This window comes from Prinia subflava, chromosome Z (genome assembly GCF_021018805.1).
Source record: "Prinia subflava isolate CZ2003 ecotype Zambia chromosome Z, Cam_Psub_1.2, whole genome shotgun sequence".
In the NCBI taxonomy this organism is placed as follows: domain Eukaryota; kingdom Metazoa; phylum Chordata; class Aves; order Passeriformes; family Cisticolidae; genus Prinia; species Prinia subflava.
This window is the reverse complement of record NC_086283.1, coordinates 22,045,635-22,072,710: the sequence shown is the minus strand read 5'-3', so window position 1 is coordinate 22,072,710 and position 27,076 is coordinate 22,045,635. Positions and strand designations below refer to the sequence as shown.

At 45.2% G+C, this 27,076-nt stretch overlaps 1 protein-coding gene across 1 annotated transcript in view; it reads right to left on the bottom strand.

Moving 5' to 3' along the window:
• Positions 1–21,576, bottom strand: part of LOC134563511 (fibronectin type-III domain-containing protein 3a-like) — a 38,867-nt gene extending 17,291 nt beyond the window's left edge. Inside the window, exons 1-5 of the mRNA XM_063421469.1 lie at positions 21,441–21,576; positions 16,731–16,821; positions 5,507–5,642; positions 2,234–2,309; positions 1,339–1,415 (exon numbers count right to left, since the gene is read on the bottom strand). Coding sequence (XP_063277539.1) covers positions 1,339–1,415; positions 2,234–2,309; positions 5,507–5,602 — 249 coding nt within the window. The 5' untranslated portion in view covers positions 5,603–5,642; positions 16,731–16,821; positions 21,441–21,576. The remainder of the gene's footprint in view (positions 1–1,338; positions 1,416–2,233; positions 2,310–5,506; positions 5,643–16,730; positions 16,822–21,440) is intronic.
• Between the last annotated feature and the right edge of the window lie 5,500 nt (positions 21,577–27,076).

Sequence of the window (27,076 nt, the reverse complement as noted above, 5' to 3'; positions counted from 1 at the left end):
GCAGTCAGTCACACCAAAGTGCTGAACAATCACAGAACCCCAGGATGGTTTAGGTAGGAAAAGATCTTAAACTTCATCTCATCCCACTCCTGCTATGGGCAGGGACACCCTCCACAGAACAGCTTGCTCCAAGCCCCATCCAGCCTGTCCTGGAACACTTCCAGGGATGGGAGTCCACAACCTGTTCACTCCTGCGTTATTTCACTCCACTTTGGCAGACTCCAAGAAAACCAGCCCTGGGCTCCTCCAGACACTGGGAACACAAAGTTATCACCTCATCTAACAAGAACAGTCCAGGTAACTCAAGCTCTGATTTAAAGCTGCCTTCCAACTTGTCAATCCCTGTCACAACAACCAAGGGAAAACAACCCAACCCTGCTGGTTTCAGGTGACAGCAAACACCGAACAAATAAATGTGGTTTTCAGGCTGAAGAGCTCAGTGCTGCCAGGGCTCTGCTCACTGTTTGCACTGAGGGATCCATTTCACAAGGATCAGAAACTGTCTAGGGGAATCTTTCCTCAAGGTCTTGCAGAGCTGAAGAACAGTAGAAGCTCAAAATGCAGCTGTGTGCAAAAAGAAATGGCCTGGAGAACCCAAGAACTCAGGTACAGGTTTCAAACCTACGTAGAACACTCCCGACTTTCAACATTACTACATAACAAGTTCTGTTTCCCCATTTGGTTTTAATTATTTCCTTTTAAAATGCGTAAATTTAGAAATAAATCAAACTGGGAATGGGGATTATCTCTGGTAACAACACGCAGGTCCCGAACAACACCCGGGAGTGGAAAATCCATGGCAGTGGAAAAGCAAAGTTGGAAGAGCCCAGAGCCCTGTTCATTTCCCAAACACATCACTGGAATCAGTGTTTGCACTACCACCATACTCTGCATGCTCTGCTCCAGCAGTGGTGCTGTGCTGGAATTTCAGAAGATCGGGGCTGGTAAAGAGGAGGGCACTGAAAATTTGGAAAATTTTTATATTAGAATAGAAAACCTGCAGCTGACACTGTTCACATAACTCAGCTCCACCCTGCAAACAGGACTGATGAAAAATAAACATGTAGATCCTGTTCATGGAGCTCAGACAGTCAATTCAGAGCTGTCCCTGTTACAAAAAATATCTTTAACTGCTGGGACTAGGATTAAAAAAATCCTGGAAACCAGATCAGACATTAGTCAGTAACAGAAGGGACAGAGCCCATAATAAAGTGAAACAGTTGGTAAGTTCAATGGAAAAACCAGCTTTTTTCACAGCTAAAATCACCAACCAGTAATAAAAATATGATTAGAATTTCCCCAAAAACCACACTGCAAGAGAAGGAGAAATAAATATACCTGAGATACGTAACCGGGAGGCACAAAAATCGGCGGCATGGAACCGTTTGGTGACATCATGGGGACATGTGCTGGACCTGGTGAGGACAAGGGGCCACTTTTTAACAACCAAGGCTTTTTCCCATTTGCAGACACTTTTTTCCAAAGGTGGGAGCTCACCCTGGAGCCTGAAACATCAGGAATTGCGTCCCATTCTCTGTTTGATTATTGGCTTTATCCCAACCACCACACTTTGGCCAACACTGTCTTTTACCTGCACAAAAATCTGTACAAATAATTTTAGCTCTTCATTTGTGACAGCTGAAAGTCTGTAGTAATTAAGGCAAATGCAGGTATTGGGGTAAAGCTGATGTAGGAACTTTAAAAAAAATTAAATACATTATTTTTATGTGAAGCTCAAGGGAAGTATTCCTGAAGGGGGTTTGATGAAAGCAGAATGGACACATTTTATACAGTATCATGTAAAATGGTGACAAATACTCCAAAAATGGAAATACTGATAAATTCAACTTGACTTACAGGAGATATTTTGCCCTGACTCTGATTTTCTGTCACTTACCCAGAAGGTAAAATGGAATTTGCAGGCATGGAGTGGAGCAATGATTTCTCCACCTCTCACAGCACAGAGATGTCCCAGTGCCCGTAAAGTTCTTTAAATTATTGTGGATTAAATGCCACAGAAATCACATGTTAAGATCCTGGGAAGACACTTAGGTAAGGATCACTGCAAACCTATCTTTAGGGAATAAAAATCCGCAGCACGCAGGGAATTCTGGCAGCTTCCCAGTGCTGCCTCATTTATGCTTGGACACAAACTGAAAAATCTGATTTATTCCAGTGCAGAAAACGCATCTGACATCACATATTTGGATGCAGGACTTGAGCTTCTCTTTACCTTGAATGCACTGAACATGTCCATCTTCAGTTGTAATTGTAAATGTTTCACCTGGGTTCACCTGGACAAGAATCACCTGCAGGAAACAAAACACAGAAGAGGGGTTGGGGGCTTTTTAAATTTTAGAAATTCTCTAGGGGAAAACCCCCTTCTCTTTAGAGACGAATAACAACAGAGCTTTGGTAACCTTGGAGTAAAAAAGGAAAATGGGTAGAATGATGGATGGAATGAAAATATTTCTTTCTACTTTGACATAAAATCCTTGTATTTTTCCTCTGGTTACTCCCAGAAGTGCTTCAGCTGATACACAGGGAAAAGCTTTTAATTTCAAGTTTCACACTGCTTTTACTGAGGCAATAATGACCTGAGATTCCCACTGCATTCTAGACTTTTCCCACCCCCTCTCCCCTGCAGCTCCTGTGAGGCATAGTGTGTTTTCCCTGTGGAAGAATCCAAGCCCCAGTGACACCCTGCAGGTCCCTTTGGACATGGCCCCGTCCTCTTGCACACAAATCCACGTGGAGCTGGGCCAGGATCACTCCTCAGGCAGTGCTGGGATCCCAAACAATCTCCTCATCCTGCCCCAGCCTCAGGGCAATTTTGGCAGCTGCACTTTATTGTACCATCTATGATATTCCACAGTTAATCCTTTAAAAAAAGGATTTAAAAGGTTTGGCCAGGTAAAAACTTCAGGTACACAATTAAAATTCCACCCTGGTGACAGCTGGCGCCGATGTAAAAACTGAAAGAAAATGTATTTGTTAAAGCAACTGTGAAAATCAGTATAATTTTCTTCCATTCCATTTTTCGAAAATATTTTTGCACTAGTCATGGAGTGACATTTGTAGCAGGTAGATGAGACCTGAAGAAATCACCTGGTCAATCATCCTGGTGAAATGAGTTACACATGACATTAATGAATGAATTTTTCTGTGCTGTCACATTTTCAGTGCTGGAGCTCCCTGAACTCCCCGGGCACCAGTTTCACTGTTCTCATCACCACACACTCCAAGGATAAATGATAAACGCTACTTTAACACTCGTTTTGCAGCTTCTGCATATTGGTGTATTAAACTTTGGTTTTATTTTTCATAACTTCCCTTGTAGGGGAGAACTGATGCTCCTTGTACAGGAGAATTTTACTTTGGGTGGATGAGCTGTTTCTGGATGTAAGCGAGCCACCAAAATGCCTGAGAAGGCCATTTAGGCACTCAGTAATATTTATTATCGTTCCAGGAGAGGGAGAGATGGCAGAGAATGTCTTCAAAAGTGGCGTAATTTGCATTAATAATGAAATTTATGCAGATTTGTCACTTCAGAATGCAAGTAAATGCATGACTTCAATGCTAATCAATTTCTTGGGATAAAGGGAGAGAAGTGGTGTTAATTGTTTAAAGAAAACTGACTATAATGGACTGGGGATTTGCTAGAGCACAAGAAAGAGGAAAAAGTTTCGCTGTGGATCCAGGATTTCAGAGGCAGGGATTGATCTCCGCAAAAGGCTCATCTCGGAGGGCAAAATTCAAAGGCAAGAAAGTGATCTTTTGAGAGATTCAGAGCCTCTGAGAGTGGCACATCCTCAGAAGAGGCTTCCATGAACTCCAGTTCTCTGAATCAGCTCAGGAAAACTGAGGGAAGGATCCCAGTCTAATGCTGCAATCACAGGGCTGCAGCCATTGGGAGCCTGGAATTCCAGGAATGCACAGGCCATGTCTTAGAGCAGTGACTCACTGGAATTAATGAAGCAAATGCAGTCCCAGCCACCTTCCAAAAAGGAAAATTTCCAGGAAGCTGGAGCTATGCTGAGGGGTGGATCTGAGCCAAGTGAGACACAGGGAGTGCTGAGCCCAGGAGTTGCCAATGCCTCCAGGTGTCCTGAGCACCTCTCCAGGACTGGTGGCACCAGCACAGCCAAAGCTGTTCAGCCACAGCACTGGTTTTATCCCTTATTCACACACTTTTGGATCCAGAAACCCTTCCAGAAAACTTCCAACTTTTGCTTTAAGTGAAATGGAACTAATGGATCAACTGGAATTGGCCAAACACACAGGTTTGATTTCTGGAAACAAATCACTCTTACAATAATTAAGTGTTAGCACTGTCCTTCACAGCCCTGGCAGAGAAATCATTAAAAATCCTCTGCATTAATAAAGATTCTAAGTCAAGACTCTCTTTAAAAGATTCTATAGAAACTTCAAATCTGCTTTTCAAATGCATCTCCACCATACAACTCTATTGTTTTACTTTTTTTTTTTTCCAATCTCACCTGATTGCAGAGTCTCCTCTAGGTCCTAAAAATGTCAGTGACTGTCACCTCCATGTCCCACACACACAGCTCTGGGGACAGCGACCAATTAAATCTACTTGATCTCTTTTCCTCACGAAACCTGAACCACCTGAGCCACCTCCCAGCCGGGCAGGGCTGAAATTTCACCTTCTACTGCCAGAACTTCAGAAATATCCTGGAGACTTTGCTCATTTCCAGACACACTCATTGTACTTCCACCTCCAGGGTCTGAGGCAGAAAGGGAAAAGGACTTTTTCCTTAATAAAGCCCATTTTTCCAAGTATACAACTGAAACAACACAGATTTCTCCTCCTTATCTCCAACAATGACAAATTAAAGGAGATCTCATCTAAACTTTCAGCATTTATGACCTATCAGACCTCAAAGGATGAGAAGAGTTCCCAGTATTTACAGTATAAAGCACTCAGCTCCTTCTGCTGAACACTAAATTCCCATTTACTGACAATTTACACATACTTTACACCTACACATTCAATCTTGTTCTGCTGCCACTTTTACCTGTATTTCTAATCCTGCCAGGGATTCTGAAGGGTTGTGTTTAATAAAGCTCTAAAGTTTCAACTAAATACAGTCAGGTTTCACCACTGCACTGTAATTATTAATGAAGACACTTAAAACCAGGAAGCTAAGGTCCTTCCTTTCATTTTCCCGTAGTAGATTTCCCCTGCAATCCCTTGCTAATCTTTGTTCATTACTTCACAGTAGTTTCAAAACTTTTATTAACCCCCCAATTTTTCCTTTGATTTTTGGAGTTTGCAGCTCCCTTTTGAAGCCCTTTTTTCCACACCTGCCCACTGGCTGGGAGCTGAATGATTTTTTCCTCTCTCTATTTGCACTGACTCCTGACGTCAGTGCTCACAGCCACATCCCTCCCCAGCTCTGCAGATCACTGGCAGAGCTGCCTGGATTTTGCGGAGCCACCATCCCAGTTGTTCCCAGTTGCTCCCAGTTCAGGGCTCACTTGCCTGCTGGATGCTGTCCCCGTTGACCATGTGAGGTAGAAGTGGCACTTCATTCAGCAGAGGTGTGGCTTCCAGGGGAGGCGGCTGGTCAGCCATCATTTCTTGGGATCATTCATGGACACCTGCTCACCTCAACCACCTGCTCCAAGAAAAAACAGGGATGAAGTCAGATCCGGCTCTCCCTTCCTTAAATCATTCTCTGTGCGTTTGACAAACTCGGCCTGTGGGGCCCTGCCAACCCAGAACATTCCCAGTGCACCCAAACAGTGCAATATTATCCCGTTTTTCACTTCTAACTCCTTTCCTGTAAGCAGTAAATGCCCTTTCCCCAAAATTCTCCAATTAAATTACCAGAAATATTCAGCCACAAGTGCTGGAATTGGTACTTCAGTGTAGCAACTACACAGTAGAGGAATTTACATTTATACAGCATTTTATTCCTGAATTTGCACTTCAAATTCCTAAACTGCTTCCACTCCAGACCCCAAGCCTCAGGCTAAATAATGCACATACCACATTTACATTTTAGTGATGACCAAAAAAATCCCCAAACCATGCAATTTCTCCAATACAAAATCTGCCAGGGTGAAAACAAAGCTTGGGACAACACAGTATCCTGCTTTGTCCCAAAATTTTTGACTCAGAACCATGAGGAAATGTGAACAGAAGAGTGCTGCTGAGTCACAGGCTTCCAGGGAATAATCTGTAATTAGAGCAAGTCAAAATACAGATGATACAAATTAATTATAGTAATTAGAGCAAGTCAAGCCACAAGCTCCCAGTAGTAGGGAATTTTTAGTGTATAGTTAATCCAGCATCCATACAAAGCATAAGATAACAGGATACAGGAAATGCTGACACTTCCTTCTCCTGTCCCATTACCTCCTATAAACCAGACAGCAAAATGTGGTTTGCAGGGTCCAATTCCTTAAAAAAAAAAAAAAGGAAACCACAAAACACCCCTCTAAATCTGTGCATCGATCCAGTCAGGCTGCTTGAAAGTGTTAAAGCCTCCCTCAGTTCTCCACAAGCAACACGGAAAGGGCAATACTTGGGAAAGAAAAAATATGAAAACTGCTAAATTCTCTGCCTGTGGGACTGCATTTCCAGCACATTAGCAACAGTAGGAAAAATATCATATAATTAATATAATTTCTTCTGGTTTTGACTGATTTTGTACAGAAAAATCTGTAAGAAAGCTGAGATTACAGAGGTTTGTCCTGTGTTACCAAGACAAGGCAAATAAGCTGGTGGAATCCCCTGATAAACCCTCCACTTCGCCTTTGCAAAAGCTTCTCAAAATCAGAGATGCAATCACACAGCCACAAAATGCAGCACAACAAACTCCTCAAGACTTCCCAAACCCCAGCTCCTTTCACATGGAAATTCTTTTCCAGGGCTGCTCTGGTAACAATTTTGAGAAGTCAAACATCACTGCAAGGTGCAAGGGCTGGATAGGACCTCAAAGACCAAATTTGCATCAGGTTTGGCCTAAATACACTTAATAAATACGCTGAATAAATACGCTGAATAAATATGCTGAACTGCCTTAGCATGGTATTTATTTCCTGAATAAAATAATCTCCTTTTTGTCAGGTTTGGAATTGCCTCTGCCAAGGATGCAAATTTTAACTATTCCACTTAAAAACCCCTGCCTGGAACAGTAAAAATCAGGCAAAGGTTTCTTTCTCTACACCTCTCCCATTTTTTGGGGTTGGATCTAAGCCTTAAGAGCCGTAACAGGAATTCACTGTACACAGGCAAAATGAAAATTCTTTATTTTATATATGCATCAAAGAAAACAGAAATTAGTACTTAAAATAAAGGGGGAGCCCCTTTACCAAAACACATCTCTATCTGTCCTGAAATTCAACTACCTCAAATAAGCAGCTGCAGAAAAACGTGTTCTGAAACAGGGCCCAAAGGCACCTGCAACTTCAAATAAAGCTTCAGAGTTTCTGTGCTCATCCTCTGCAACTTTAAATAAAGGTTCATAGTTTCTCTGCTCATCCCCTGCCTTGGCTGAATTTAATTCTCCCTTTAGGACAAATTGTAGAGAGAACCCAAACATCCCCATGGTTTTTAGAACCCTTCATCTCCTGCCCAATTACACAGAGGATTTAATTTATATGGACAAATCCACACACCTTCTGCTTGCTTAGTGCTGTAACTTCATTTCTCCGAGGAATAATTTAGTATTTGGATTATCAGGAAATACTTGTTTTAAAACTGTCAATGACAAACTCCAAATATAGCCAATTTCATGTCTTAGTAGCAGTGGCCATATGGTCAGAGAAAACAGAAGTACTGACAGGAACAAAACCCTCTGAAGAGGTTTTGGGGCAGTTTCACCTGGCTCAGAACGTTGGTCTTTCCCTATGCAGCTGGGCTGCGGTGGCTGCAAGTGGCAGAGGACAAAGAGGGACGTCCTGACAAATTGGAAAAAAACAAGTTATTTTGGGTTTTGAGCACTGCTTCATTCCTTGAAAACACTGATAAGAGCAGCAAAAACACCCTGCCCTCCAAGGGAACACAGTCAATGAATGTGGGACTCAATCCCTCTCCACTTCAACAGATAAAACTTTTCCAGGAAAATATATCCATGGATTCACCTCCCTAAAGTCTCCAGTCCACTCAAGGAAGTAGGTGGCATTTGGGTAAATAAAAAGAAAATTCCTGAAAAGTTATTCCATACTCAGCACAATTTCCTGCCAAACAAAACAAAGACAGAGCTCTGTCTTGAAAAGCCATTTCCCAACACCCTCCCACGGCTGGGCTGGAGCAGAGAATCCAGTCCTGCTCGGCCCTCACTGCAGGGCAAGGCTGCTCCCAAGGGAAAGGTGCAAGGCAATCAGCACAGGGGCAAAGAGGAGCTTCCAGAATCCTGAACCCACCTCCATCCACAGTCCCACCCTCAGGCATCAGGGAATCCCAGAATGGTTTGGGTTGGAAGGGACCTTAGAGCCCATCCAGTGCCACTCCCTGCCACGGACAGGGGCATCTTCCCCTATGCCAGGTTGCTCCCAGCCCCATCCAACCTGGCCTCGGACACTTCTATGGATCCAGGGGCAGCCACAGCTTCTCTGACAGCCTGTGCCAGGGCCTGCCCACCCTCACAGACAGGGATTACTTCCCAATATCCCATCTATCCCAGCCCTCTGGCAGTGGGAAGCCATTCCCCCTTGTCATATCACTCCGTCCCTTGTCCCAAATCCCTCTCCAGCTCTCCTGGAGCCCCTTCAGGCACTGGAAGGGCCTCTGAGAGCCTCCTCTTCTCAAAGTGAACACCCCCAGCCTCTCCCAGCCTGGCTCCAGAGGTGCACCAGCCCTTGGAGCAGCTCTGTGGCCTCCTCTGGAATCTCTCCAGCAGCTCCATGCCCTTCCTGTGCTGGGAGTCCAGGGCAGGAGGCAGCTCTGCAGGTGGGGTCTTACTTGAGCAGGGCGGAATTCCCCCTGCTCCTCCTGCCCATGCTGGGAATGAGGCCTGGAATCAGAGGGTTCTGGGGACCAGAGCATGTCCAGCCTCTCCTCCACCAACACTCCCAAGCTTCACATCATGCCTAACACTCTGTCAGTGATTCCAGGCTTCCTCTAAGCCCTTGGATGTACCCCAAACCAAGTCAGCTTGGAGAGGCAAACCCAGCTGGGGGGTTGTTCGTGGACCCACCCACAGGGAGGACTGCATCGAAGAGCTGCTTGGTCCCTAAAGCCACTTTATTCCAGCAAATCTCAGGAACAGCAGCCCAAACTGCTTTCGCCATGGTCTGTTCTTGGCAGTGAGGGATTTATCAAACCCAGGAACTATTCAAGTGGTATGGGGGAAAACAAAAACAAAAACAAAACAAACAAACAAACAAACAAACAAACAAAAAAAAAACCCCAAAAAAAAAAAAAAAAAAAAAAAAAACCACAAGGAAAAAAGTAAAATCCTGGGAATTTGCAGACTGCACTGACACTAAAGATGAGCTAATACACTAAATTTTAAATTCTAGACGAAAAATAAGCAAGAAAAATCCCATCTGGAAGCATTAAAGACCAGGCAAATTCTGTAATTTATAGAATAAACTGAAGTTTAGTGACTCATTAAATAGGCATCAATAGCAGAACTTGCAGAGGTGTCTCTACAGCTTTGTCACCCTGTCCTGGAGATTTTTGACTCAGTATGGAATTAAACAAATTAAATTTTAGAAAGGTTACATTATGCAAGGCCACTTCTGGCCTGATTCATTTTTTTGCAGTGGTTTCTATTACACATCAGCTAAAGGTCATTCCCAAACCTGGGCTGAACTGAAGGATGAATTCAGCCCACAGACCCACAAAAAAATATAATAATTGGCATTAATCATCCCAGCAACAAACCTGAAGCTGGACGAAATGACAGTGGGTAACATATTTCTACGTTCAATAGCTTGAGCTTTTGTTTTCAAAGATTATTCACCATCTAAAAAGCTGAAATACAGTAATTTTTCACAATAGAACATATTTTAAACTATATAAATCCAATCCATAATGTAAAAATGGGCCCTGAGATGCATTCTGGACCAGTTCAACAATCTCATGGAACGTGGTCATGTTCCCATATTCAGAAGAAGGCAACATTTTCCAGGGACACTCTCACCCTACAAAGGCTTCTAAGAAAAACAGAAAATCTCCAGGACTGCCCTTCCAGCAAACAATTCCCGTCCACAGCGGCCGGGCCTGACCTCACTTCCTGCCACAGTAAAAACGCCGAGCTCTGCAAGGCTCCGGCATCGGCCTCCCCTTCGCTCCAGCCCAAATTCCTCCCTGGCAGAGCCGCTGGAGACCCGCCAGCTCCTGAGGAGCCGCTCAGTGTTCATTGATTCTGGGCTCGGATTTCCATGGAAAACAGCTCTTCAGCTCCCTGATGGATGGAGCGGAGCAAAGAGAGATTGTGAGGGCCGTCTGATACGGGATCATCCTGCTTCAAGTCTGGAAAACATTAGGGATTCACACGAGACAGTCGGAAATGCTAAAGTAGTCTCCGATGGTTTGGATCCAAAGTGGAATAATGAGTAATTCCAGGGCACGGGGGCAGTTACAGACAAATGGTTGGAGTTGGGGATCTTAGAGGTCTTTTCCAACCATAATGACTCCATTAATGTTTTGTAAACTTCTGGGTAGAACTCTCAGCATTGCTGAGCCTCCTTTAGCTGTTTCCAATGTGCAGCTCAGGATGAGGCACCATGTCAGCTCTGTCACTTCCATCTGAATGATACAGGAGAAACAACTTCCAAATTGTCACAGCAATATCTGGAAGAAAGGTTCTGGCCAGAGGAATCTTCCTGGGCAAACACATCATTCCCGTTTTATCAAGAGTTTCTGGAGCAGTCACCACTAATTTACAATCTACAATTTACAGACTGGTTTCTCTTTAGACACTGACAATGAATGTGCCAGTATTTACTGCAGGACATGTAAGAACAAAAAGGTTGTGTATTTCTTAACTGTAATATTAAAAAAAAAAACAACAGAAAAAAGAACTTTTTCATTGGAATCGTGTCCTTTAGCCATGTTATCTATTGTGAGATTATCTGTTGTGCAAATGTGTTGCAGTATTATGGATTTAGCAAAGTTCCTGTTGTCTCACATTAAGGTATTTTCCTATAATATTAAAAATCTTTCTCCAGAAAGATCTCACACAGACTAAATGGGAGGAACACTGCAGACAGGCATGGATCAGCTTCATTCCACTGTCCAGAGAAGAAACCAGATTTCATAAACAGTGAAAAATAAGTTTATAACCCCAGAGAGAAGCTGTCCCAAAGGCTGGATTTTCATTACAGTAAGTGCTGGATTTAAGCTGAGAAAGTTCCTATTCCAAGGAACTTATTACTTAAATGGAGACTTTATTTTTTTTTTAAATACAGCATGCCTGAGTTAGAAAGAACAATGTGTCCAGGAAGGAGAACCTGAATTCAGCAGAGACTTCCTGATTTCCAGGTTCAGTGCCTTATGCAACCTGCCAGCCTGATCATATATTTTCATTGATTGCAGGAAGTAAGCTACTCTAATATTGCTCTTTATTAAAAGCAGTATTGTATAAACACATAAAGCTTTACTTGCAGCTTTTTATACTGACAGACTAATTAGTATTATAAATATTATACAATATATAAAAGTATAGCAAATGTATTTTCTATGAGAAGGGGAAAACCCCATTTCTCTGATAAAGAACATTATTTGTTACGGCCATGTCTCAAAATCCAGACCTCCTGCAAACTGAAGCTCTGAGTATTTTAAGCTCCACTCTGTCAGTTCAATTTTCCATCACTCCTCTCCAAAGGCTGTTAAAAAGAACGACCACAGAGCCATCCCAAAGCCATCCCCAACCCCAGGCTAAGGAATAACCTTGTCAAAAAGATCCAGCCTTAAATATGATTCCTAAAAACCCCAGATATGGTCCACACAATTTTAAAGCAGGAAAAACCGGGGAAATAAGACCCAAGCTGCCCTCTCCCACTCATATTTTTCCAATAAACAGCATTAACAAGATGTTGAAGGTACCATCCCAATCCTAAAATAGTTTGTGCCCCAGGACCACACATGAGGCCTGCTGGGTGGACTGGGTTTGCTTTGAGCAAGATTAAGGCAAGGAGAGATTTAACAGAAGCTCAGTTACAACCTGAGCTCTGGAGGGCCCACCCCAGCTCCATAAGTCATCTGTTCCCCACTAAATCCCTGTTTTGATTAAAATCCTGGAAATCATTTATAATGGCCCCCAAGGGAATCAGGCTGCAGCATCTTCTGGGAAGTTCGGCTTCCAGCCAGGAGGGCAACACAGCCTTGAGCCTAAAAATGTTCCTCATGATTTACCCAACCAATGGGCTCAAATACTCTCAATATTAAGAGAGCCTGCCTGAAAATGTCCCTCATGATTTACCCAATAAATGTGCTCATATATTGTGACTATTCAGAGCCTGACCCAGGGGTGGCTTTGACCCAGGTGCGGTCTGTGATCCCAGGAAAACAAAAAAAGGTCAACAAAATTCCACTCCAGCTCTACACACACAGGACAAGGCTTCCACACTTTGCACTAAATATTTGCATTTAGCACTGACCAAATTACTGAAGGATTTTTAATTTAGTATTAATTAGCTCATCCCTCAGGCCACCACGAGACCTCAATGCTCCTAAAATTCTCCTTGGAGGAGGATTAAGATTGGGATGGAAGCCCTCATTTCCCAGATACCAAAATCCCTAAAAACACCCAGAAACAGTAGAGGCAACACACCAAGGCTATGGGAGCTCTGACCTCAGGGATCCTATCAACTTTCACGCTCCCTCACCCCTCTGGATCGGGTTCCTGAGGGAGCGTGCCAGGAAAGCCATCAAACAATTGTTCCCTGCAGCCTCCCACAGCAACTCCCTAGCACTCCAGGATAATTTCCCAGCCTGAAACTCCATCCCTCAGGATTCCAGGGGACAGACAAGGCCAGTGCCCACCCTCCAGGCTTACACATGTTTTTCCAGGGGCTGCACAACTTCCTGCTGCTCTTCCCAAAAGAAAATCCACTGGGAAGAGCTGGACAGAAAAGCTCTGTCAGTGCCCAGAGTGCATTAATTTGATTTGAGCTGTTATTTAATATTATGCTCACATTAAGGTCATGCCTGCATTATTCATTTTAGGAGGCCTGTAAAGTTGGCAGTAACAATTTCTATAATGCAAACACGACATAATTTTTAGATAAATATTTTCCTTCGTTGTTTTAGTTCTTTTATGGCTTTTCTCTTATTGCCAGAAAAGCAGAGTTGAATCCTGAGCACTTGTGTGCTGCTTCCTAAGTGACCAGTCCCATAAACCAAAACCCGAGTTCCCGAAAGATCCCATTACTGTCCTAATCCCAATTCTGCTTCTTCAAATGTTCAGAGAACTGAGCACCTCAAAGGACTGAGCCATTAAGGTGCTTCATTCTTATTTCATCTTAAAAAATAAAGGGATTAAGGAATTTTCTAGCGGCAAAAATGTTGCTTAAAACAAACAAAAAAAACCACACACACACAAAAAACCCCAAAAACCCCCCCACAAACAAACAACAACAACAACAACAACAAATGTAAACTACATTTTTTCCCACCTGTTAGGAAGGTGATAATTTCTGGAATAAGCCCAAGTACTCATTTTAATGCCTTAATGCTACACAAAGCAAAAAATTTCAAGCTTACATGAAAAATCCATCATTAAAAGCAATTTAACAATGGACTTGTTTTACATGATTTTCCAAGTGTAAAACTGTGAACTTAAAACCATTATTCTGGGTTTTTTTAGACCCTGAAGCATACCAGTTTATTTACACACTAGCCATATACTATGGAAATTCTAGATCCAAATGGTTCTCTAAATCACTTGGAAGCTATGAAGTAATAGGCACCACAGTCCATGGAAAAGACATCCCAAAAAACTTCTGCCCAGAGGCACAAGACAGAGTACAAGCCCTTATGTGTGCCTGGAATTCTCTCTTGGACCTGAACTGGTCAGCAAAAAGGCAGCTGGAATTCCCACCTGGAACTACCACAGAGCTGGGCAGATGAAACCAAGCGATTCCAGGTGTGCCAAGGTTTGCCAGCTGCGGACTGCAAGTTCCTACAGGGAGCTGCAGCCGCTCCCAAGGCTCTGAAATTCAGGAGAAGGATCTGCATAACTGAGCACAGCTATTCTCCGTGGGACAAATTTGTCTTGAAGTGGAAGGTAAAATTGAAGGCATTTTATGATAATTTTTTCCCTGAAAATAAAAAAAGTTCTGCCCATTTACTAGATTCCAGGGGAAAAGTTCTGTTGGAAAGCCTGGAAGCAACCCAAAGGAATAGCTGTTGTATGTGCAGACATGTTCCCTCCAACAGGAACACATCATTCCACAGCACCTTGCTCATCCCAGTCCCTCCCTCCTGTCAGGAACACCAATTTCATGGCAAGGAATAAATATTAAAGTACTTTTAAAAGCTTTTTTAAGAATCTTCTAGTGAGGACCAGGAAAAGTGGGGAAGTTAAGAGCACCCTGAGTTTGGTTGCTCTGCTTTGTCCTATGCCATATGTGTCCAAACCTGGACGAAACCTCCTGGGATTGACCCAGAAACGCACCAAACTGAGCCCTTTTTAGTGCCAGAGCTGGGTAATACCTCTGTGAATTTGGGGAGCATTATGGGATGGCAAACACCCACAGCTGGTATGAGACAGAGGTGGTCCAAAATCTCTTTCCCAAATGCTTGCCTTCTGCATCCCTACCCATTTATTTACTTTAAACTCAACTCAGGGAGGGCAATCATGAAGATTATGAAAAGCAACAGCAACCAGGCCATTCCCAAGAAAGGCTCCCTACCATGAGACAGGTCAGAGCAGTCAGCTGCTGTCTAATCCAACAAAACAGGAGGAAAATCAGGATTTCACAGGTGGAACAAACAGGAGTTTGCTCCCATTTTTTTGCAGGCTTTAAGGAAGCAAAGGCTGATTTTGCACCAGCTCTGATCTGCACATCACTACAGTGTTGGATGCAACACAAACAACCCTCTTAAACCAGGACTTCAAAACCAAGCAGAAAAACCTAGCAAAAGCAAAGGATTTCTTCAAGTTGGAGCAGATTAGGCAAACTCTGAGCAAGGAGGAATTATTTTAATACAGCAGCTGAAGACTTTTCCTTGCACAACACCAGAGGCTGGGGCTGTAACACTTCAGCTGAGCACTGGGTCAAATTAGGCTGGTTAGAACAGGTTATGCTTAAACCCAGGGCTAAAACACACCAATAAATGACTGTAATTACCACAGCTGAGCAGTCTCGTGGCATCAGACCATGTGCATTTTTTTAGTTCATGGAAAATGCAAGGGGAAAACGCAAGTGTGAGATCATCCCCATGAGGCTGGAGCAGGAACACTTCCCTCAGCCTGGGTGACTGACCAGGACACTGCCACAGCTCAGCTGATGGCTGGCAACCCACTGAAATCATTTGCTTCTGTATCCGAGCTTTGACTATTTATTTGCAAATCAATGAACCTGCTGGAAGTCTGGGGAGTGAGTCACATTTTTATGTAACTGCTTAAGTAGAAAGTATCAGTTTTGAAGAACCTAGGGATGATTGTTTATGTAAGTTTTTATCAAGTTTATATTTTAAGAAATCCAAGCATTAAAAAGCAAAATGACAATTTACAATACACCGAAAGGCTGTTTACATAGTATCTTCCAAATCTGAATAGTTCCTCTAAATAACTCTCACCCCTCATATTGAAATGGACAAAAATATATGCCTGGGTGACCAGATTATAGATTTTTTTAAAGCAGAATCTGCTTAAAACCAACATGAATATCTTGCAAGTCCTTCAAGAGCATAAAACTCCTCCCATGCACTCATTAAACTGCCTTCACTCCTGCAAGTGACCGGAGATGACAAACCCCAGTGACACATCAGTGGTCACTTTAACACCTCACTCAGCAGAATTGAAAGCAACTGACTCCCGAGAGATACTAACGCTCAAGTTATTTAGCAAAGAGCATGGAACAGCAGATGAAAAAACTTCATCTGAATTTATGAACCTGGATTTAACCTGGTAAAACGCTCCTCCTCCCAAAACACCTGTACAGATCCAGGGAATGCAGCATGATTATCACTTCTTTCTCAATGTCTTGTATGAAATCCATCTGCTGGTCATGTTTTGCTTTCCAATATTCCTCTCCAAGTTTTTGACAGATTCCTTTCTGCTCTCTCAGCAGATCAGTTCCCTGACCTGACCAGTTCCATAAAAACGAACTCAGTTCCATGATCTCCAACTCAAACCACAGGATCTGAGCAAGGCACTACCAGAATGCTTTCACCCACTCCAGCTGTTCCATATGCAGGAAATGCATTTGGCTAAAAACAGAATTCACTTTCTTTATCCAAAGCCAATTATGTAATTCTCTCCAAGAGAAAACGTCCAGCTAAGTGGGTGAAGGGAGAAGAAAGAGTAAAAGTGGAAACAGAGATAAGGCTGCCACCTTACAAAATCAATAATGTTCCTGTGGAACCTGAAACTCTTCTTACCTCAAGAATTCAATCAGTTCTTCCTTCCCTAATTAATTTTTTCCATTTGATAAGAAGTTGCCCAGAACTTTCTTCCAGAAAAAAAAAGCTTAGAAGTCCATCAAATATGTTCATTTCAACTCAAAGTGTTACTTAGAGGCTTACTGAGAAAATAAGCACTTCATTAAATCTGGGAGAATCTAAAATTCTGTATAATTACCGTTGTCACCTTCCTGACTTGGAATTCCTCCTGATGAGTGTTCCAGTGCCTGCTGCAGAGTGAGCAATGTGTGCTGTCCTCAAGCTTCTTTCTGCAGGCAAAAAAACCCCCATATTTTCATGTTAGTGCCTTGATAAACATGAAATCAGAAGAAAAACAAGCTGCAGGGAACACCAAGGATTGATGGAAAGAACAGGAGCCAGGAGGGGACAGACAGTGGTAACTCCACTGGGGAGTTCTTTGGATATAACTGGATTTATTTAGTTACCTTCTCTATACCTGTTCTACTCCTCTATGTGGCAGCAAAGACAGAAAAAGTAGGTTCCAAACATACCCAAATTCAAATTGTCATGCATACATTTCCCTTCTGATAAGGGACATAGAAAGATATAAATTGTACATAAAGCTGGAAATGCAATCCCAATTTGCTGTTACAGGGCAGCACAGCTTTACTTCAAAAACTGCTCCATTAAGGATGCTCCAGCAGAAGGAAATGAACAGCTCCAGAGTCGTTAAACCACTTCAGATGTTGTATCTGTGTAAATATATATGTAAAAATCACCACCTTTCTCAAGCTCATCCAGCATGAAAACACTTCCTAAAATATTTACACACTGAGCCCTCTTTTGGCCCTCCAAACACTGGAAGTCTTTGCAGGGATCAGTCAATCCCCAATATTGTTTTTCACAGAACTATTAAGGTTGGAAAAGGTCTCAAAGATCATCAATTCCAACCTGTGCTGACCCTACACTGTCACCAGCCCATAGCGCTGCGTGCCACCTCCAGTCCTTCCCTGGACACCTCCCTGGGCAGCCCCTTCCAATGCCTGGCCACCCTTTCCAGGAAGAAATTCCTCCTGAATATCTGAAGATAAGGCCCAGGCAGGTGCAGTGTGCTCTGCAGTTTTACTGGAATACTCCAAGAAATCTCAGTCCTTGTGGCTCATCAGGCTGCCTTAAGAAGCTCCCACATAGCAATCCATTCTCACTGTCACCATAAAGGTGATACTGTCTTCAAGTCACACTGATGGCACCACCTGAAGATGTTTCTAAAGTCACAATCTAACAAATGTTCCTCCTGAGCTACTTTAAATGAGACACCAGAAAAAAACTGCATATAAAGCATCAGGCCCCAGAGTGACTCTTGGGCAAAAGAAGGCATTTTCCACATCAGTCAAGATCCTGGGAACAAGGGGAGATTTACATTAGGATTGAAAGGGCCGAAGGGCTGGGAGCCAGTGGTCTGTCTGTGCCGGTCAATACACAGAAAGGATTGTGTTAGCACCACTGAAAGAATAAATTATCGCTGCTTTTACAATAAGCTCTTCAAGAATGCAATAAAGAGTTCAGTGTGTGCTCCTCACTCAGGAATCCAAAACTTTTCAGTGAAGGTCTGGCTTACAGCAAAGATAACAGCTGAAAACCAACCATCTTGACCTTGGGAAGCTTCATGACAGTGTGCTAAAAACAGGTGAAAAAATGCACAGGTTCCTGCTCCCACATCTCCCAGCCTCAAGGCCAGAGCCTTGAGCAACCCCAGGTTTAAATACTGAGAGTTCAGACCTGATGCTTTCAGACAGACCAAAATTAGAAGTGAGAAATGATTTTTTTTTCCCTCAAGCTCCTTGCCTGTTGCAGGATTACTAATACTGAGGTTTTCTCATCTGCTTTCAGAGACAATTTTAAAATTCTTCTCCGATTCAATGAAATCATGACAGGAAATTAAGAAAATATGGAACTAGGGAAAGAATTCTTACAATATTTCATGCCAGCTCCTGACTTTGATGAACAATATTATAAGAATGTCTTCCCAGTCACGTATTTCCTTCTGAATCTGACAAGCTTCCCAATTGTGGAAATAGCAAGTCACCAAATAAAAATGCCACTCTTTCAAGCTTAAAAGATAAATTTTGATTTGCATGAAATTCACCCAAGGCCAGGCAGAACGGGAGCAGAATACTGGAATTTTTCCTGTCTGCACAGTCCATATGAAATATTGTTTTTTTTGAGGTCTCATCAAACCTTTCCTAAAAATAACCATAAAAGATGACAATTGTTGGCAGGGGTGGGACAAGCCCCACAGTTAACAGGATACCAATGCCAGCCTCCAAAAATGACAACCAAAAGGTCACAAAAGGAGTTATACAGAATATTTATATCCAGATTTGGTGTCAGTGCAACATCAAAGGGAGATGCAGTTTGTGATCAAGGCTTGTGGCAGGAAATGGATTTGTGCAGACAAAGCTATCTTTATTCTCTTTCAAGGTGAATCCACCAGGAGTTATTGTTTTAAACCACTCTAACTTCCAATCCCTCAAAACCACTGAAGAAAATGAACGATCAAATCACCACCAAAAATCAGCTGTCCCAAGAGAGGAGCAGGGAAAGTTGGTATTTGTGCATATCCCCAGCCCAAGGAACTGGAATTACATCACTGCACTGTCGAAGTGCTGCTTCATTCCAGCTAGAGCCAGGTCTTCCAAAAACTTGCTGCAACAATCCCGAGCTACAGCTGAGTGAATAACTTGTAAGAGCTTGCTCCAGGAGCTGTGTGAGCCATCAGTCCCAGCCGTGTTTATCCACAGGCTGCCCCATGAAGGATCCCAAACTGAGATCTGGGATCCAACGAATTAGTTCAGCTCTCTAGAAAATGAGATTTATTTGATCCCAGCTGAGAACAAACGATTCTCAGACAACAGTGCTCCAAAACTTTCCAAGATTTGGAAACAGGAAGGTAAAAAGTGTAAAAAAAAGAGGAGAGTGTAATAGCTGGCTGTTTTTCAACACCCATGGTCACACACTGAGCCCTGAGAAAGTCAACATCTTTCCCATTTTACCACCTTATCCTTTTTCACAAATTACATAAACCAAGGGAAGGAATGCAAGTGTGGGAAGCAACTCAGGCTTTGCCGCTTACTCACACAGATACTGAACCAAACACAAAGTACTTTCTTCTACACTGGATCTTAACTCCAAGGTCAATTTATTGGCTTAAAATACAGAGAGGATGCTTCCCTGGTTCAAATGCTAATCTGAGGCTCAGGAAATCTAGATTCGATTCCCTGCCTCACCACATACTTCCTGCGCAACCTTGGGCCATAAATATTTTGGTGCCTCAGTCTTTCCATCTGTGACTGAGACAGTATTTCCCTATTGAATGGAGTGTTGTAAAGATAAATACATTAGGAAAACATCAGGAATCACAGGCCACAGCCATACGTGGAGCGGACTCTGTTGGGGAACTTATCTCTGTGTCAATATTCCCAATCAGGCAGCAGGGACAGCAAGGAAGGGCTGCCAATGTGAAAAAATTTAACTAGCACAGGACAGAGAGAAGACAAAGTATCAGCAGAACAGACAGAAACTGAAAACTCAGTTATTAATTACAGAAAATTTCCATCATTCCAACCAAGTTTTGAACAGAAACAAAACTCAGAAACCAGCTGGGCGAGCTGCTGAAGGGAGCAAATACACCTGCCAGCAATGCATCATTACCCTGTTTTTGGAGATTATCACACATAACACCTCAGATTTGAGGTGGCAGAGGGGCTGCTGAGTCTGGGGGCAGAGAATCCCTGGAGACTGTCCCCGAAGGGAAGCACCTGCTGCTGAAGTCCCCAGCCCTTTGTGAGACACATAAACAGGAGCGGGCAGAGTGACCCCAGTGGGGTCCCCACTGCTGCTGCCCCAGGGCGGAGAGGGGACACAGCGGGAAGGGGGAGGGCAAAAGATGGTCACCAGCCATGCAGGGGCTGACAGCAGTGACCTCCCCCTGCCCCGACCCCAGGAGGACGCGGGGGAGGTGTCTGGGACCGGAGCTGCGGAGCAGCCAAGGGGAACAACTACAAGGCTACGTGGCATTCGCAGGCAGCGGCTGCCGGGGAGGGAGCACGGGGGGGCGGCCAGGGGGGACCTGGGGGGGACGACTGCACATCGCAGCCCCTCCTGCCCCGCGAAACAGGAGAATAAGGAGAGGAAAGGGACAGATGGAGACGGAGAATATGTGCGCTGGGGAGCGGAGCGGGAACGGGCGAGGGGAAGCGCGACCCGCGGTCGGGCCGGCATTAACCCCACTCGGGCTGGCTCAGCCAGCAGCCCCCGCCCGGCCCGGCTCCCCAGCACCGGGAGCTCCTTTAGGAGCGGCTCCCCAGAACCCCTGTCCCCGAACCCGCCGGGTCTCTTCGGGTGATGCCCGCGCTCCATAGGGCAGCGCACCCGCAGAGATCCCGGCCGTCTGTCCTGGACACCCTGAACCCTGCCTGCCCCGCGCCCCGGACACCCCGTGCGCCTCGGCCACTCCAACCACCCCGGGCACCCCATCCCATCCCAAGCACCCCATCCCACCCCATGTCATCCCAAGCACCCCATCCTATCCCGCTCACCCCATTCCAACCCACGTCCCGGGACATCGGGTTCCCTTGGATCCTGCACCGTCCGCCACGTCCACCCCCGAACCTGTCCCACAGCCCGGGCTGTCCCCCACCTCAGAACACCCCTCCCGTGCCGGGGTCCCGCCTGTCCCTCCAGCCGCCCCCGCCCGGCTCCGCGCCGCCTCCCGCCCTCCGCTCCGCGGGGCTTCGCTCCCGGCACTGCCCACTGCGTCCTGGCTGGGCACCGCCGCTCTCCGCCGTCCAGGGGAGCAGCGGAGCCCGGGGAAGGGGCCCCGGGGAGCGGCCCGCGGCGGTGCCCGAGCGCTGTCCCCGGCACTGACCGTGTGCCCCGCGGGCTCCGCCGCCTCAGCGCCCGCCGCCGGCCCGCGCCGCCATCATGGAATGCACGCACCGCGCCTGCGCCGCCGCGCCGCCGCCGGCCGGGGGCGGGCGGGCGCGCCAACCAACCACAGCCCGCGCCGATCCGCGGCTCCCGGACACCCGAGGCCGCCGAAAGCTGCGCGGAGGGGCGGCCGCGACGGGCCGGGGTGGTGGCACCTGGGGGCGGGTGACCTGTCTGGGCAGTGTGTGTCCATCCCGGACACCGCCCGCCATCCACGGGCACTGGCCGTCACCTTGGACACTGTCCCCTAGGCACTGTCTGTTCCCCTGGGGCTGTGTCACCCCCAGGCACTGTTGGTGACCCCACAGTCACCCCGGTGCTCCACCTGTGTCACCAAACCGTGTCCCGGCCCCCTCAGGGGTCTCCAGTCTCCATCCCCACCACATGGCACGGCAAAGATGAGTGGGGTTTCCCACTTTTGTACATTTCAGCCCACAGTTTGGACGGGGGGGCTCATAGCGTGTGCCTGACCCTAAAACTGTCTAATAACACAAAACGCTTTAATGACGTCATCATGAAAGTGAGGGGATGATCCCGAATGAGTGGGCAAAGAGAGGAGGAAGGAGAGGTTTAATCACTGGTTGTGCCGGGGGAGGGTTAGTTGGATATTAAGGAAAATTTCTTCACGGAAAACGTTGTCCAGCACTGGCACAGGCTGCCCAGGGCACCCATCCTGCACAGAGACCCCATCCTTGAGGAGGAGTCCCCAACCCTAGAGGGATTTAAGTAAGATCTCTGTGGATGTAGCACTTGGGGACATGAGTTAGTAGTGGCTTTGGCAGTGCTGGGGAATGGCTGGTGTCAATGGTCTTGGGGGTCTTTTCCAACATGAATATCCCTGTTATTCCATGATCCTTTGTATCCTGACAGGCGGCTCCATTCCCATGTTCAGCCGCAGAGCATCCCAACCCCTGCTGCAAAGAGGATCAAGGGCATGGGCTGAAAAAACCCTCCTGGACTGCAGAGCCCCTCTGGCACATCCATTTTTTTTTTTTTCCTGGCAAATAATGTACCAATAAATCTTACACTTTTCACCTAATTTCCACCAGGCAGTTTACACCAATGTATTTCTATTAACGTGTTTTTAAAAATGGGCCTCAAACTTGCTTAAAGCAATGATTTCAGAGATATTCTGTGTGAAATTCAGCTCCATGTGGATGTAAAATAAATGTGACAGCTGTGCTTTTATACAAGCCCCACTAAACTGTGGATCACAGCAGAAAAAGGTCACACTTGACATTTACATGCAATATAATAAATGTGTATATATAATCTATATAATAGGCATAGAAAGACTAACCTTTTAAAATGAATAGGCTTGTGTTTACTCCCAGATTGATCTTAGATGTGTTTGTAATGAATATAGGAAAATTTTATGATGGATAGAAGAAATTGTTCCTTAATGTTGGAGAATTTCTCTCTGGAGGCTAGTAGAAGGGGTTGATTTGCCAGAACGCACACTCTGTGCTGGACAGGACTAAAATAAATTCCCATCCATCTTTTTAAACAAGAAGGCCCTGGTAAGAAAGGCCAGAAGTGGTGGTGGCTGCTAAATTTTTAAACAATTAATAGGTTATCTTGTTAAATAAAGGCCAAAAGAACTCTCAGAGTAACTTTATCATTAATTTTACTCATATAAAAGGCAAATAAAATTATTATTATAGTCCCTGCTAATTGGGAACAAACAGTGAAAGAACATAAAATCTGTTGCATCTGAAAAGCACAATTGTGTAGGTGAATCTGTGGAAAATTCCAGGTGGAAAAGGCAGGAGAAACCTTATCCTCTTAAAAAGAAATTAGTCAAAATCTCTGCACTGAAATTTCCTCCTCTTTCTACCCCTTCCATACGTATTCCTGCACACGTGTGACTCCTGACCTGATCCTTTTCCTTATGGAATAGTGTGGATCAGCACATCCTGTGTTTTATTATGGTTGATAAGATCCTATAAATTTGCCTATAAAGTAGATTGAGACCTTCAGACAAAGATTTAGGGGAAAAATAATCTGCTTCTTTGTTCTGAGCTTCAGGGACTCAAATGCTTTTGACATGCTTTTGTTCCTGATATTAAACTCTGAATTTCAATGACAACCTCAAATGGAATTCTTTAATTCCAGCTCCCATTTAAGTCTGGGAACACCTTAGGAAAGGTGGAAGACAGGACCAGCACAGGACTGGGTGAGTGCTGACCTGCTTTAGGAACAAAAAAGTTGGTTAATAATTTCACCTTTGAGAGAATTCCTGGAATCTTCAGCACTCCATCTCAGGAATCTTAGAACTCCCCAGGCTCTACCTAATCTGCAGTGCCATGGGGATTTCATTCTGAAGTGAAGTGTTTGGGCTTAATTTTGGGGAGATCTCCTGAAAGTGACCTACCAGATGGGATTTGGAAATCTGATACACTCTGCACCAAATGAACTTTGCTGCTGAAAGCAGAGATTCAAGGACTGTTTTGACTTCCCAGGCTTGGTATTTATCCATTGCCAGCTAAACCTCACAAGTTGTGACTAGTGGTGGTTGTGATCCCCCGTGGTGATGTCCTGTGCCCGATATCCAGAATAAAGGAGGTCCTTGGGAGGGAATGCTGAGCATTCTTTGCTCTGAAAGCTCCTGGCCCCCCCGGTTTTGACAAGGACAAGAATTCCTCTGAAGGTAACAACACAGTGCAGAAAAATCCTTTTCCTTTGCCCCCAGCCTTTCCTTAAATAATTTTTTTCTCCTTAAATTTCCATTTAAAATTGATCTAATCTCCTAACAAGGTCATTCCAGCAAAGTTGTAGAGAAACTTCCAGAGTTTCCAATGAGCCTTGGGATGAGAGATCCCCAACCTGCCCACACCCCACAGGCTCCAGGGCTCCTTTAAAACTCCAGCTGCTCCAAGTGTGACAGCTATTCCCACACCATGGAAGAGAAATGACCCAATGTTCACTGCCTACACCCAGACTGCCACGGCATGACAGTGAGGGAAAGCTGTTTTTTACAGCTGGAACTGGAAAGGGAGGCTAGTCTGGAGGCAGAGGCGGGATGTTCCAGATGGAAAAGCCACACGGGAGGAATATTTGGCGTGAGGAGCACAGTGACCGAACTGCCTGGAAGGAAAGCTCTGATTACATGGGTCAGGAATTACATGGAACAAGGCTGAGGGCAGCTTTAACTCTATTTTGAAATCTCTGGAGAGCCACAAGGACCATGCAAGGACATCGGGTTCCACACACGGAGTCAGCGACTGGACTGGGAAAAGTTGGATTTTGAGGAAATTTTTGCCCAGACTGTCCTTTCGGTCTGGAGAGGAAGAGGGTACTGGACTCAGGGAAGATCCAGGCCTGGGAAAGAGGAATTAAAAATAGCAGAATAAAACATCAAAGAACACTTGGCAAAAGGAAAGGGAAAGAGAAAAGAGATGGGAAGTGGAAATGAGTCAGGAGGGAGGAAAGAGAGGACAAATGGGAAGAAATCTAGGCTTATAAAGGAAGGGCAGGCTCTGAAATGGAAAAAAAAAATGGTAAAGAGGGGAATTAAGGAGAGTCTGTCTTAACAAAACAATGGCAAGAGGCAGTGCCAAAAATATGCTCATTCTTCCACTTCAGAAAATTTAGAATTGCAATTTCATCATTTTAATTTGCTGATTCAACTGCCCTAGGTGAGTTAATAAAAATAAAGGGACAGGGGGAAAGAAAAATATTGAAGAAATGGAAAAGAAAAGCCTTTGACAGAGAGGGGAGAAAAGAAAGATAAGAGGAATATTGCAATTACAACATATCCCAGACTGAACATGGGCTGGGAGCTTGAATAACAAAAACCTGGACGCACACCCCCCTCCACGCCAACACCCCACTTATCAGGGGGATTAGCAGAGGTCCTGGAGTTTTAGTTCCAACCCATAATAAAAATTGTTTTTCCATCCTTTGACTACAATAATAACGATTCTGGTTATTGGAACTCGTGTCTAGCAAAGCCTCCCCTCTCCTGCCTTTGCTGGGAGCTGCGAGTGCGGGCTTGGAACGCATTCCCCTGGTTTTCCCTGGCTCCACACAAACTCCTGCTGTGTGCACTCCAGGAGGGAGCGGGGCAGGGCAGCCTGGCAAACAAACTTCCCTCAAGCAGCACTTTACTGGGAGCTGTGCTGGGATCTGCAGGAGTAAACCGCGACGCTGGAGCAGATTTTCCACCCCTGTGCTCTCGCGCCGCTCCTTCCACACCTGGAGTGTTTTCTCTGGTGATGGGATCTGCTCCATAGGGAGCAAACCAGCACTCTGGGCTGTGGATTTGGAGAGCAGCACAATGGGAAAAGCCTGGAGGGCATCGGGAGAGGGGTTTTCCTCAAAGGTCACATGCCTGCTCCTCTGCAGGTGCCCGGAATGGCTTGGGTGGGAAGGGACCTTAAAGTCCATCCAGTTCTGCTCCCTGCCATTGGTAGGGACACCTTCCACTACCCCAGGCTGTTCCTAGCCCCATCCAGCTGCTGTTTCTTTGATGTTGAACCACAGAACCGAATCAACACCAGCAGAAATGATTTAGGATTATTAAACACCCACTAAACAAACAGGTGACACTGGCAGAGGCACAGGGTGGTACCAGCACCAGTGGCCAGTGACTAAAATTGACCTTATTTTAATTGAAGAAATTCAGTTTGGAGATTGTCTTCTGGGTTCAGTAATATTCACAGAATCCTCTGCCCTCTCAGTGGTTTTCAGTCCTGGTTCAGTTCTGGTGGGGCCTTATAGCAGAAAAAGAGATGTATTAAGAAGAAAATACAGGTCCTTGGCAGCTGTATGGACAGGCCAGCATGGACTGGCAGGGAAGCCTTTGCTAGGGGATGGAGATGCAGGTGGACACCACATTTTGCTGTCTGTGCTGCTTTCTCCAAGCAGGACCCAGAACCCTCCAGGAGCCCTCACTCCAAACCAGGAACTCCTGGCACAGACCTGCTCCCATAAATTCCAATGAGCATCAGCCCTGAATCCACAAACCTGCTGGCACAAAGTCACCATAAAAACCGAACCAAAAGCCCTCCACAGCCCACAACAAACACTGCTGGTGTTTATGGCTGGTGGAGGTGGAGGGGGATGAAGCTCAGTGCTGGGAAGCACCTGGTTTATGATTCCCTCACTCGTCATGTGGCAGAGCCCACAAGCAAACAGTGCATGTCCTGACCTTGAGCTGCTTCCACCCCTCCCTCTGCCCCATCCTGCAGACTGCAAGCCTAAGAGGGGCTGTTTGGAAAAGTGAATTAAACCCTGGCCCACTGAAGATCTTTCTGTGAGCAAGGAGGAAAAGCTGAGCTCACCCTCATCCCTCTCCAGTGCAGGAGGGATGGCTGGAGATCACACCTCGCCACTGGATGCATGTAAATGGCAAAAATCTGGAGTAAGGAAATTGTTCCTCACTTCTCTCAGCCTCAGTCTGGAGCTGCTGTCACCACCATGTGAGGAGAAGGCTGTGGAACACCTGCCTGTTCTCTGCCACCTTCTGCAAGGTCTTTCTGCTCCATTTCTCCTCAATTTATTTAGCAATGGCCCTGATAGGAATCAAACATCTCATTTCAGTCCAGTTCCAATCACTGGCTCTGTTTAGCC